Source organism: Hemiscyllium ocellatum, chromosome 39 (genome assembly GCF_020745735.1).
Source record: "Hemiscyllium ocellatum isolate sHemOce1 chromosome 39, sHemOce1.pat.X.cur, whole genome shotgun sequence".
NCBI classification, from domain to species: domain Eukaryota; kingdom Metazoa; phylum Chordata; class Chondrichthyes; order Orectolobiformes; family Hemiscylliidae; genus Hemiscyllium; species Hemiscyllium ocellatum.
The window spans coordinates 11,467,006-11,480,813 of NC_083439.1; the positions used below are offsets into that span (position 1 = coordinate 11,467,006).

The 13,808-nt window shown below is 44.0% G+C and overlaps 1 protein-coding gene across 1 annotated transcript; it reads right to left on the bottom strand.

The window, feature by feature from the left end:
- Positions 1 to 1,734: 1,734 nt before the first annotated feature.
- Positions 1,735 to 11,956, bottom strand: gnrhr4 (gonadotropin releasing hormone receptor 4). The gene is made up of 3 exons (XM_060853250.1): positions 11,552 to 11,956; positions 5,674 to 5,878; positions 1,735 to 2,303 (listed from the first exon to the last, which is right to left on the bottom strand). The coding sequence occupies exons 1-3, from the start codon at positions 11,912 to 11,914 to the stop codon at positions 1,777 to 1,779; spliced, it is 1,095 nt and encodes a 364-aa protein (XP_060709233.1). The 5' UTR covers positions 11,915 to 11,956; the 3' UTR covers positions 1,735 to 1,776.
- Between the last annotated feature and the right edge of the window lie 1,852 nt (positions 11,957 to 13,808).

A 13,808-nucleotide genomic window follows, 5' to 3' on the forward strand; every position in this document is an offset into this window, starting at 1 on the left:
ATGCCAACTAAGACCCTTTGCTGCTTATTTTCAACCGTCGGACCAGCAGTAACAATAACATTAAAACTAAAGGAGGTGGAAACACAATTCTAATCCAGCAGACAGTAAATCAGTAAGCAGCTGTTGCGTTCAGCACTGGTGCAAGGCAAGGCTTGCTTTGTTAATATTTTGCAACATATTCACTGCCTCTTGTATTCTGGACATTGTGTACATAATATGTGGCAATGCGTAACAAGCAAAGCACCACTGCAACAAAACAGTCTTGACAAGTGAATCTCAGCCAAACCTGTCATTGTCAACAGAAGCAAAACAATCCGAGAGCCTATTGTGGCTGAGCATTCACAACAGCTTTGTTCCTTGTTGAACTTTCAATCGTAAGATCAAAGGTTAATAGGTTTACAAATAAAGAAAAGAATATTTAACACATACATCTCCATTTGCCATTTTGGAATTACACAAATAGCCTCTTTAAAGGTCCATAAGACCACAAGACATAGGAGTGGAAGTAAGGGCATTCAGCCCATCGAGTCCACTCCACCATTTAATCATGGCTGATGGTCATTTCAAATCCACTTACTAGCATTCTCCCCGTAGCCCTTAATTCCTTGTGACATCAAGAATTTATCAATCTCTGCCTTGAAGCCATTTAGCGTCCCGACCTCCACTGCACTCCGTGGCAATGAATTCCACAGGTCCACCACTCTCAGGCTGAAGAAATCTCTCCGCATTTCTGTTCTGAATTTACCCCCTCTAATTCTAAGGCTGTGCCCACGGGTCCTAGTCTCCTCGCCTAACGAAAACAATTTCTTAGCCCACTCTTTCCAAGCCATGTATTATCTTGTAAGTTTCTATTAGATCTCCCCTTAACCTTCTAAACTCCAATGAATACAATCCCAGGATCTCAGCTGTTCCTCGTATGTTAGACCTGCCACTCCAGGGATCATCTGTTTGAATCTCCGCTGGACACGCTCCAGTGCCAGTAAGTCCCTCCTGAGGTGTGGGGCCCAAAACTGGACACAGTACTCCAAATGGGGCCTAACCAGAGCTTTATAAAGTCTCAGTAGCACAACAGTGCTTTTATATTCCAACTCTCTTGAGATAAATGATAACATTGGATTCGCTTTCTTAATCACGGATTCAACCTGCATGTTTACCTTTAGAGAATCCTTTCAATCCATATCGCTATACTCTGCTTCATTTCAGCAAATGATTTAATTCATTAAAAGTGTTATAGAGTCTGTATGTGCTGCAGAGGATTTATTTCTGCTCCAAAGCTGGCAAATAGTTCTTATATATTCTTTGTTGGCTTAGGTCAGAAAGTTTATCCATTCTTAAGCACTCCCGATCAAGTGTTCCTTTCCGTCCTATAGAGGTTTCAATGGAAAGTGTCCTTCTCCAATCAGAGAAGCTAATAATATTCAGCTTAGTGTTCATCAAGATAACCAACCATGGAATTTCAGGGCTCTTGAATGTTTCATATTATTAGACATCTGAAAAGGTTGAAGTACTTGGAACTATTTCCTTCTATCATAATGATCAATACAATGTTAAATGTTATTTGATGTCAATGGTTATATGAGCTTTTAGAGATAGAGAAATGATTTATTTTTTAATAAATAAAACACACAAAAATAAGTAATGGAATAAAGAAAAAAAAGAAAATGTAAACCACTAGAAGAACTTGAAAAAATTAAACAATGCACACTGCAAATAAGCCATTACTTATAACAGTTGTCGTGTTTTGTACAGCAAGGCTACATGGCACTTGCTATCAGCCTACAGTGTATTTTCTGCACTTGTACTGATGCTTTTTTTGGCATCACCTTTGTATGCATCAAGATAACCGTTGCTATAATAACTGCCTTTACTATGAGGCTCATCCTCCGCCATTGATCTGTGACCTTCTTGAGCAAGTGCAGTTAATCTCTTCAGGCGAAGAGATGATGCGGAACACCTGAATGATCTGGTCAGTGAAGAATTGAGCTCTGAATTGGTTACCATCTTAGCAGAATGGCAGCAACGTTGTAAGCCTCTCCTGAAATGGATGGTAAAAAGTCCGTAGGTGATGGGATCCAAGACAGTATTAAAGAGGCCAAAAATGAAGAGTATGTGACTCAAAGATTGGGAGACCTTTCCTTCTGAGAGCATTTCTGGTGAGAACCAGTACCATAGTCCTAGAAGGTAATATGGAGTCCAGCACACTATGAAAGAGGTTACAATAATTACACTCATTTTTAACGTTTTCATGCGTGCCTTTGGTATATTATTTGTCGATCGCCTTAAATGCACTTCTTTTGAGGACACTGAAAAAGGACACAAAACAAATTAATATGACATTGAAGACCTTCATGAGAGTTATAAAATACTTATATAAGTAATGAATTTGAGGAATTTTTTAAAATACTAATTATCTTCTTTTCTGAAAGATATGCAATCCACGCATGTAACTAGGTTTTCATGAAGCAACCACATTCCATGCAAGAGACTGGGCAGTGAATGAAAGTAGGATATCTGGCTTTCCAAAGCATTACATCTGAGTCTATTCCTACTGTCGTCCAATAGCTACATGCAAAAAGTTTCCCACCAAAGACACTTGACAGCAATTGGTGTTAGAATTCCCCTTGTCTATTTTTTCTCTGTAAGCCTGGGGAAATATGCCTGTTGTAATTACCCCACTCATTCTGAGATTATCACAAGCTTGTGCCTGACCCTTGAACTTTCCTGCTCTATGAGACTCAACACAACACCGCATTTGACATTATTGTGCAAAACCTTTGAAAACTAAAGGTAAAGGAGGAAGTCCTTTGATTCGGGACACCTTCAAGGTCAAAAGCATGGGCCAACAGATTAAGAAATCATGAGAAGAACCAAAAAGTCTGAAAATTGTAAGAATTAGGAAAAAAATTAAAATCATACAACACCGGGTTATCATCGAACATATTTATTTGAAAGTACAAGCTTTTGGAATGCTGCTCCTCCATTAGGAAGCTCGTGGGGCAGGTACATAGGACACAGAATTTATAAGTAATAGATCAAAGTGTTATTGTCTGAGCTGAGGTACCACCTTCTTTTATCCAATGATAAAACTTTAAGTTATCTGAGGGTTCTGACTTGAGAGGAATTCTGGTATTTACACATTAATCAATTGAAGCCTGCATTCCCCTTTGGCAATACGCAAGTCAGATTGACATATGCAGGAGAATTTCACAGGTGACCATCACACCCACACAGCACTCCATTCTTGACCCACTATTTCAAAGTATAAAGACTTTGTCATCCCTCCCCAGATACTGAAGACTGCTCTAGACTGAGGAAAAGACATGCAGACTCTACAAAGTCAGTGAGAGCCTTGATACCTAAAGGGAACCCCCTAACTCCCATCACTCTTTTACTACAACACATGGGATCTGGAAGAAGAGTGAATCAGCTGAAGAAACTCCTTCAACCCTCTTGTCCTCAAAGCCCACCCAAGCAGCCCAAAGAGAAACCTCATTGGACCTTCACAAAATGGCGGCCCCAGGTCGCCGCGACCTGCACAAAATGGCGAACCGCCCGCGACCTGAGCGGAATGACGTGCGACTACCGCCCCCTCTACGACCCGCCCACACATGACGAGTGCCCCTTCCCCCACCCCCGGCCGCGGGCCTCTCAGAACGGCGAGCCCAATCGGCGCTTCTACCCGCCCCCAGACCTTCTCAAGATGGCGGCCCCGCCCGACGAGCAGCTATTTCCCTCCCTCCCGCCCATCCCGACCTTCTCAAGATGGCGACCCCGACCATTCGCTGACCCCAGCGCCGACAAAAACGAGCCCTCGCGCTCCGGGCCCACCCGCAACAGAACGGGCCTTCCAGAACTTTCCTAACGCTTCCGAATTCCTAACTGCGCTTCGACAGCAAAGAAAACAAATCGCAACACCTCTCTCACCCCCCCCCCCACCCCTACTCCGATGCCATCGCGACCCTCTATGTCCTAACGACGGTTGACCCCCACCCTCACACAACGGCCCCACCGCCGCCAAACAAACAGCCGCCCCCGCCCCCGAACCGCCTCACATCAAACTCCTCAGCGCACAAAGCCACCCTCGTCACCCTAAACCCATTAAGGCTGACCCTGACCACCCTAAGCGACCCTGACCACCCTAAACCCGTAAATGCTGACCCTGACCACCCTAAACCCGTAAAGACCGACCCTGACCACCCTAAACCCATAAATGCTGACCCTGACCACCCTAAACCCATAAATGCTGACCCTGACCACCCTAAACCCATAAATGCTGACCCTGACCACCCTAAACCCGTAAAGGCTGACCCTGACCACCCTAAACCCGTAAAGACTGACCCTGACCACCCTAAGCGACCCTGACCACCCTAAACACATAAATGCTGACCCTGACCACCCTAAACCCGTAAAGGCTGACCCTGACCACCCTAAACCCGTAAATGCTGACCCTGACCACCCTAAACCCGTAAAGACCGACCCTGACCACCCTAAACCCATAAATGCTGACCCTGACCACCCTAAACCCGTAAAGGCTGACCCTGACCACCCTAAACCCGTAAAGACTGACCCTGACCACCCTAAGCGACCCTGACCACCCTAAACACATAAATGCTGACCCTGACCACCCTAAACCCGTAAATGCTGACCCTGACCACCCTAAACCCGTAAAGACCGACCCTGACCACCCTAAACCCGTAAATGCTGACCCTGACCACCCTAAGCGACCCTGACCACCCTAAACACATAAAGGCTGACCCTAACCACCCTAAACCCGTAAAGGCTGACCCTGATTACCCTAAACCCATAAAGGCTGACCCTAACAACCCTAAACCCGTAAAGGCTGACCCTGACCACCCCACCCTAAACCCGTAAAGGCCGACCCTGACCAACCAAAACCCGTAAAGGCTGACGTTAGTTTGCTTTCTCCGCCCGGCCTGCACCCCCCCTCCTTCCTCCTGCAGTGATCTGCCTCATTCTAAGTGATTAAAGCCTTAACAGCCGTCTAGGTTTGTCTGATACGTTGCATCAATTGTATGACACTTTGATCTTATACTTATAAATTCTGTGTCCTGTGTAAACGCCCCAGTAGCCACCTGACGAAGCAGCAGTGCTCCAAAAGCTTGTAATTTCAATTAAACCTGTTGAACAATAACCTGGTGTTGTGTGATTTTTAACTTTGTCCACCCCAGTCCAACACCAACATCACGGTGGCACAGTGGTTAGCCCTGCTGCCTCACAGCGTCAGAGACCCAGGTTCAATTCCCGCCTTTCAATCCCGTTTGCACGTTCTCCCCGTGTCTGCGTGGGTTTCCTCCGGGTGCTCAGGTTTCCTCCCACAGTCACAAAGATGTGCGGGTCAGGTGAATTGGCCACGCTAAATTGCCCATAGTGTTAGGTAAGGGGTATATGTAGGGGTATGGGTGGGTTGCGCTTCGGCGGGTCGGTGTGGACTTTTTGGGCCGAAGGGCCTGTTTCCATACTGTAAGTAATCTAATCTAATCTAATCTCTGCATCAGGATTAGGAAAGACTAAGAGAAAGCTATAGAATTATGCAGATGTGATATTCTAAGATGACAGAATTGTAGCAGGTATTTACGGGATCAATCTTAGATTTTGGTACAGTGACCCTGTAGGAAAGATGAAGACAAAGGTGACAATCAATATTCGACTTACAATTTCCCTTGTTCATCCTCTTTGATATCTCCACCAGGATTCGGGTGTAGCAGAATATCATGATGACCAGTGGTACGAGGAACAGGAACACAAAAGTGAACATGTTGTATGAGGTCTCCTGCCAGTGTTCCTTGAAACTGCCCATTGTGGAACACTGTGTGAAGTTCTGCGGCTCAGTAATACTGACAGTGTGAAACAAGATAATCTGTAAAAACAAAAGTGAAGCAGAAAATAGAGTAACTCCAAGTAACTCAACCACCTCAGTCCAAAACCAATGGATTAAATTTATTTCTTTATCACTTTAAATACTTCTTAGTTGATGTTATCTGCTGAGTTTTAAAAATAATTGCCAATGCTGCAATGAATATGTCAGAAGAATATAAATTTCTAGTTAGAAGGGCTTTCAGTAAGGATGCTGAAAATGTGTTGCTGGAAAAGCACAGCAGGTCAGGCAGCATCCAAGGAGCAGGAGAATCCTTGGGCTCTTCTTCAGGAATGAGGAAAGTGTGCCAAGCAGGCTAAGATAAAAGGTAGGGGGGAGGGACTTGGGGGAGGGGCGTTGGAAATGCGGTAGGTGGAAGGAGGTTAAGGTGAGGGTGATAGGCCGGAGAGGGGTTGGGGGCGGAGAGGTCAGGAAGAAGATTGCAGGTTAGGAAGATGGTGCTGAGTTCAAGGGTTGGAACTGAGACAAAGTGGGGGGAGGGGAAATGAGGAAACTGGAGAAATCTGAGTTCATCCCTTGTGATTGGAGGGTTCCTCGGTGGAAGATGAGGCGCTCTTCCTCCAGCCGTTGTGTTGCTATGGTCTGGCAATGGAGGAGTCCAAGGACTTGCATGTCCTTGGTGGAGTGGGAGGGGGAGTTGAAGTGTTGAGCCACGGGGTGGTTGGGTTGGTTGATCCTTTCAGTAAGGATGCCTGATGAAAAACTGTTTTTTGCAACCCGTGTCAAAATTGTTCCTTACAGTATGCAGTGATGTTGTTCTTAATGGCCTCCACTTGGATTGCTACAATTTATACAAGGTTTGTTCATCTCTACCATGAGAGAAGAACTTGTATTTGAAGAAAGTGCTTTGAAATGTGGGGGAAGCAACAACATGGATGTTAGACCAAAGGAAAAATTGGGTGCGCAAAACCAGAAAAATTGAGTTATGTTTTAAAGGGGAAGAGGCCGTACTAAGACGGAGGTGGGACAGGGTGGAAGAGAGAGAGAAAGAATGGGATAGAGAGAGAGAGAGAGAGAGAGATAACTTGCATATGAGTCTAAAATTCTTAACACTAAGGAGTTTATATCAGGTGCCAGAATAATGTTATCTGGAGGAGAACAGCTTAGGATATCTTAGGACTTTGCTGAAAATAAAAGGGGTGGCACGGTGGCTCAGTGGTTAACACTGCTGCCTCACAGCACCAGGGACCCGGGTTCGATTCCAGCCTTGGGCGACTGTCTGTGTGAAGTTTGCACATTCTCCCTGTGTCTGCGTGGGTTTCCTCCGGGTGCTCCAGTTTCCTCCCACAGTCCAAAGATGTGCAGGTGAGGTGAATTGGCCATTCTGTATTGCCTATAGTGTTAGGTGCATTAGTCAGAGGGAAGTGGGTCTGGGTAGGTTACTCTTCAGAGGGTTGGTGTGGACTTGTTGGGCTGAAGGGCCTGTTTCCACACTGTAGGGAATCTAATCTAATCTGAGGAGTGCAAACCTTGAGAGAGCTTCTTTACTTGTTGTTTGCCTCATTTAAAAATTGCTGTTGAGAATTTGTAAGAACTATGGGATTAAAGTGAAGCACATTTGACTGAAGTACTGAGATCTTGAGGCTGGAAAGTGCCTAAACGGAAAATGAAGTTATTGTTCCCTGAGATTGCACTGCACATCATTCTTGTTTACACAAAACTCTATTCATCTCCTACTTCCTGAAAGGATTCCATTTCATGCTCCCAAATCGTCCACCTCTGTCCAGCCTGTTCGAATATGGTACTTTCCACCGGAGTGTCTCTGACACAACCTCTTCTTTCTTTAGTTGAGGACCTCCCTTCACTGTGGTTGACAATGCACTCAATCTTCTCCCACAATTCTATCCTCACCCCTTCCTCTCCTTCCCAGAACAACAATAAGGTTCCCCTTGTCTTCACTTTCCACCCAAATCATGCTCCTCCATTTCTGTCACCTCCAGTTGATGCCACCACCAACTCATCTTCCCTTCCCAGCCACTGTCAGCAATCTACCGGGACCATTCTCTCTGTAACAACCTAGCCCATTCCTCCATCCCAATGCTTGCTCACTCCCTAAGGCCACTTGCTGTCGCAATAGCAGACAATCCAGGGTAACATCAGCCCATTCACCTCCTCCCTCCTCACTGTCCAAGGCCCCAAACATGACTTCCAGGTGGAGTAGTATTTTACTTTGACTTCTTTCAATCGAGTTTGCTGCATTGTGGCTTCCTTTACATTGGTGAGTCCAAACACAGACTGAGCGACTGCTTTGTGGAATCCCCTCCACTCTGTGACCCTGACCATCCAGTTGCTTGACATTTCAATACCCTCACCTTGCTCTCACATTGACATTTCTGATCTGTGCCTGTTGTAAGGTTACAATAAAACACAACACAAATGCATGGAACAACACCTCATTTCTCGTCTAATTACCTTACAGTCTCTTGGGCTCAATATTGAATTTCACAACCTCACAGCTTGACCAAATGAAGCCTGTTCTCCATTTTTCCTAAATTCCCCAGCCCCCAATCCCACCCCATAGCGTTGCCTTGTTTGTATCATGCCTACTTTGCTCTCCCATTTTCCCCCCTTTTACACCTTAATTTACACTAATTTGAAATCTCCATTTCTCTTTCATTGCGATTAACAACCTTTTTGTCTTTTCTACTGGACCACCACACCATCTGTCCCCCCTGCCCTCCACTACCTGTGCTTAAACTATAAAACTCAATTTCTAGCCCTTTCCCAGTTCTGAGAAAGTCACACTGAAGCCAAAATGTTGACCGTGTTTCCCTCACCACAGATACTGCCAGACCTGACAGAATGAATGTTTCAGGTTGATAACCTTTCATCAAAACCAGTACAAGTTAAAAAACAGAGCAGACTTTGTTAAAAAGCATTAGCACAGATGACTCTCTCATCATGAAGGTCAGGACTAGAAAGAACTGGTAAAATCAATATGTACAGTTTTTAAAGAATGATCTGATGTTTGAACCGAACTTCTGAAAGTGAATGTTTCACTGATTTTATTCAGCCTCTCTCGTTAATTGAATAGGATGCTGCAGGTGCACGCTCAGTCTAGTAATGCTTTGTGTTTGTAAAACCTCATGGTTTAAATGTCACCCCTCCCCACCCCTCCATCTGGGAATGCTTTTCAAAAGGTACTTCTCAATGTTTCAGGGCAAGATAAAGTGTGAAAAAATAAAAACAGGCTGTAAATTAAGTCTTTTTCTCTACCACCGTTCTGGTGAACTTCCACAACTTGTTTCTTTTGATCTAAAAATAGATTTCTTACATTGTGTTTAAATTACTGATAAACTACCTGCTCCACCTTTAGTTTGCTTGTGGTACTGTCCCTACCTCTGAGCCAGGAAACCCCAGTTCAAGTGACACCTGTACTACAGCTGTCTAATAACACCTCTAATCAGTTTGACTGAAAATACCAAAGGCTTGTTTTTTATTTCCTTATGGTCCAATGATAATGCCATTACCCTAGGCCAGAAGGTTTGGATTCAAGTCCCATCTGCCTTGGGTGTGTATTGTAACATGTCAAGCAGATTGATGTAAAATGACTACAATCTGGGATTCTACGTCAATTGCTATTTGACCTCCAGAGAGAGACTTGGCTGATTTGGCAGCCACTTCTGTTACTGGCAGGAAGGAAGCCTATTCTCACTTAGTTGTATTTCAGGATCTACAAACTGAACAAACTCCTTCAGTCTTCCATCTTAGCTGCACATCCTATGATTCTCCACAAACTATTAAAAATATTCCTTTGATGCTCTGGGTAGTCTGTCCAGAGGTGGTGGCTTAGTGGTAACAATAATACTGTACTAGTAGGCATCCCAGACTAATATTCTCAGAATGTGGGTTCAATTCCCACCATAAATCTGAATTCAACAAAAAGTCTGTAATTAAAGGTTAGTTTAATGATTGTTGTAAACACTCATCTGGTTCACTTGCTGCATAGGCTGGGACATTTTTCACTGGAGCATAGGAGGTTGAGAGGCTACTCAATAGAAGTTTATATAACAATGAGAGGTACAGATAGAGTTGCTTGCAACTGTCTTTTCCCCAAGATGGGGGATTTCAAGACTAGGAGGCATATTGTTAAGATCAGAGGAGAGAAGCAATTAAAAAAGACATGAGAGGCAATTCTTTTACAGCGAGGGTGGTTCATGTGTGAACTTCTCGAGGAAGTGGTGGATGTGGGTATAATTACAAAGTTTAAAAGAGATTTGGATAAGTACATGAATAGGAAATGGTTGGAGGGATATGGGCCAGTTGCAGGCAGGTGGGACTAGTTTAGTTTGAGATTATGTTCAGCATGGACTGGTTAGACTGAAGGGTCTGTTTCCATGCTGTATGACTCTATAATTCCATGTAATGCCAGAGCCACAGCAATGTGATTGAGCCTCAGCTGCCCTGAAAAACCCTAGCAAGCCCCAATCAGTTCAAGGGCAATAAATGTGGTTCAACCGGCAATGTTAACATCCAATGAATGAGTTTTTTTTTAAATTGTATGGTTAATTTAAGGATTTGACTTCAAGAAAAAACATGGCAAAATTTCACCTAAAATTGTCTAGTCAGAGGTCAGAATGCAGACTTTAACCCTTCATTTCCCGGACATTAAAATAAGGGAATGGGGCAAGAAAGTACTCAATTCCTCATGTTCCTATAACATAGATCTTAATCCAGCTGAAGATGATGAAAAGAAATTCTCTTCCATGCACCTGCATAGTTTGACATGAGTCAGCTCAAGAGTGGAGGTTTTTTTAATCTCATTTAGGAAGACATAGGATAACACATGTGGAAAATTGAGGAATGTCACTCTATTGCAGGAGTGGTCTCAAAAGGAACTCTGGTTACATCAAACTTCTGTTGCCTTTGACCTCGGATTGTATACAATGTGGACGGAATTTATTTGGTGCATAACCTGTGCTTAACCAGACCTTGTCATTAAAGCATTGTCTTTGAGCCCCCAGAGAAGAGCATGTTCCATTCTTTAACACCAAAGTCACTCACTTTGAGGCGTGCAGCGCTGAAGAGAAAAGATATTCAAAACAAGTTTGGAGCCTAAATGTGAGCCACAGTTATAAGATCATATTATCCCTCAAGTCTTCGCTCTCTCTCTCTCTCTCACTCAACCCCATTTCTTCCTACATTAAACTCTTCTGTTTATGGAGACAGTGTGCTTTAAAATAAAGAGATTGTTCTGCAGCTGATCCGTTTGAAACACCGGACTGTCAATATTGAATTCATCTTACATCTGAGGTTCTCAGATGCAAGCTGGATTCTCAGGCCAGCACCTGATGGAAAGGCACAATGACAGGAACGAGCCCCAGACTCCACTCACCCCTTTGGCTAGTGATGTGATGTTCCCAATGGGAAATCTCACCATCACCTCCTTTCAGTAATTGAGAACCATTACTTCTGAGTGGCCTAAGAACTGACTCAAGAGATACCTGGCCCTGGGGAACATAAGGGTGGTATGCAGGACAGTAGTGATAGGAAGTCTCTACGGAGGCAAAAAAAATGGTGCCATTAGATGCCATTCAAAAATCACTGGCAATTGAATGCAGTTCATCAATCAGTCCAAATTTGGGTTGATACATAGAAAGAAACAACAATCAAATGATAAATAATACATACCCCCACTTCCTTAGTAGTTCTCACCTGTGGAATGGACAAGATGACACTCAAAATCCAAGCTACAGTCAACATGATTTTATTCTTCCTTTTGGCTTCACTGATGCCCAGAGGATTCAGAATGGCAGATTGGCGATCTACACTAATCACCACCGTGACAAACGCGCAGGAGTACATAGCCATGAGTTTTAGGAACATCAGCAACCGACAGGCAATGTCCCCAGCCTGCCACTGAACCGTGATGTTCCAGCTGGCATCCAGAGGCATCACGATGAACGTTACCAGGAGATCCGCAGCAGCCAGGTTCACAATCAAAATTCTTATGTGGGATTTCCTCTTGCGATTCTGAGTGGTCGTCCAGAGCACAGCGAGGTTGCAGACTGCAGACATGGTGAAAACGAGAATGGTGATCCCAACTCGAACTTTTGCTGCACTGGAGAAGACTGGCAGCTGAAAGTTATGGGCACTGCTTTTGTTGCAAGTATGCCCCAAGGCAGTGTCCACACATGTACCATTATAGTCATAGAGAAGAGTCTGTTTCAGAAAGGGATTGATAATATCTTCAGTACTGACATTCATCCTAAATGCTACGGTATGCAATATGTAATAGGATATCTGTTTGGTGGGATCAAACAGGGTAGGAGATCTTCAGTGATAAGCAGGTGATCATGTGGATCTTAAAACTGGAAATGCACATAGTTGTTTACATCAATATTGTGCTGAAGAGGTATCCCAGACCCTGGAGACTGCAAGCAAATGAAAGGAATGTTACACATTGAACAAAACAGCATGGACAGAGAGACATTCATGACCACTTGTCTCTGCTATCGCAGCTGATCTCTGGCTCGATGGCAATCGTGTTGTTACAATTGGTCTCAGTGCTGTTAAAAACACAGATGTAGTGCCCTCACCAGATCCGACCAGGGTTCAATTCCCACCTCGGGCAACTGTCTGTGTGGAATTTGCACATTCTCTCCATGTCTGTGTGGGTTTCCTCCGGGTGCTCTGGTTTCCTCCCACAGATGTGCAGGTCAAGTGAATTGGCCAAGCTAAATTGCCCGTAGTGTTAGGTGCTTTAGTCAGGGGTAAATGTAGGGGAATGAGTCTGGGTGGGTTGCTCTTCAGAGGGTTGGTGTGGACCTGTTGGGCCGAAGGGCCTGTCTCCACACTGTGGGGAATCTAATCTAATCTAATCTAATACCTGACTTCTGCAGGAAGTACAAATGTACCAATAGCAGATGGGGACAGAATAAATTTGACTATGAATGGGCAAGTTTCACAGAGGTGAATGAAACCCAGTGAAACCTTCACTGTGGATCACCAATGGTGCCTTTTCTCAAAGGAAGACTTGTATGCATCTACAGGTGCCTTCTTCAATCTCAGAACATTTCAGAGAGGGCTCTTGTGGCTCAATGGGCCAGAAGATCCACTGTCAAGGCCCACCTCCCTAAGACATCTGTGATAACATGACTGCACATATTGTATTAAAAGAAAGCAGAACGTTTCACAATGCTTTACTGAATTAACTACTGATGCAGGAAACACAACAGCTAAATATAACAACAAAGAGTAATCATAAACATGAGAACATTTGTTTGGGAGATATTAATTGCAGGAAAATATCATTCAAGATAGTGGGTCTATGACATCCACCAGAGTAAACAGACATTTTGACATCTCAAACTGAGAGATGGCCCCCTCCAGCAGTGCCGTACTCTCCCATTACAGTACTGGAGTGTCAGCTATGATGTTTTGCTCATATCTTGAACAATGCTTGAAGTCACAGCCTTCTGACTCAACAGTGGGAGTGCTCCAAAAGGTTTGTGCCCACGCATAGGTCAGACCTACGGAGAAATCGGGGGAGCAATGCTGAAAACTTCAGAAATCAGGTACTAACTGATCCAAGCAATAATCCTGGTGGCCTGCACTTGAACACAACTGGACAGGATGAGAACAACATAGAGTTTTTACCCAACTGATTTTATAGAACATAACAAAAACTTATTATAATGATATGGAAAGCTGATTTAGAATAGGGGAGTAGGAGATGCGCCGAAATCAAAGAAATTCAAGAAGGAGTCACAATGGCCTACAGATTAAATAATAGGAACCTCAGGCTGGAAACTTTGCAATAAAACAAACAAAGGATGAGACAGAATAAATAAGGGGCTGGAGAAATAACTGATACCAAGCTTGGTGTTTGTGGCATAGGGTGTAAAATGAAGCAATTAGGTCCATTGACTAGCTCCCTGTAGAACAATCCCGTTAGCCTCACTCTATCCCC

Excerpts from the sequence above, each read along its gene's own strand:
- gnrhr4 (XM_060853250.1), bottom strand. The coding sequence starts at position 11,914 with ATGTCTGCAGTCTGCAACCTCGCTGTGCTCTGGACGACCACTCAGAAT. Across the intron at positions 5,879-11,551 it reads TCATCTTGTCCATTCCACAG|ATTATCTTGTTTCACACTGT; the intron begins GTGAGAACTACT and ends TTGTTTTTACAG. Across the intron at positions 2,304-5,673 it reads GAGGATGAACAAGGGAAATT|TGTCCTCAAAAGAAGTGCAT; the intron begins GTAAGTCGAATA and ends GTCCTTTTTCAG.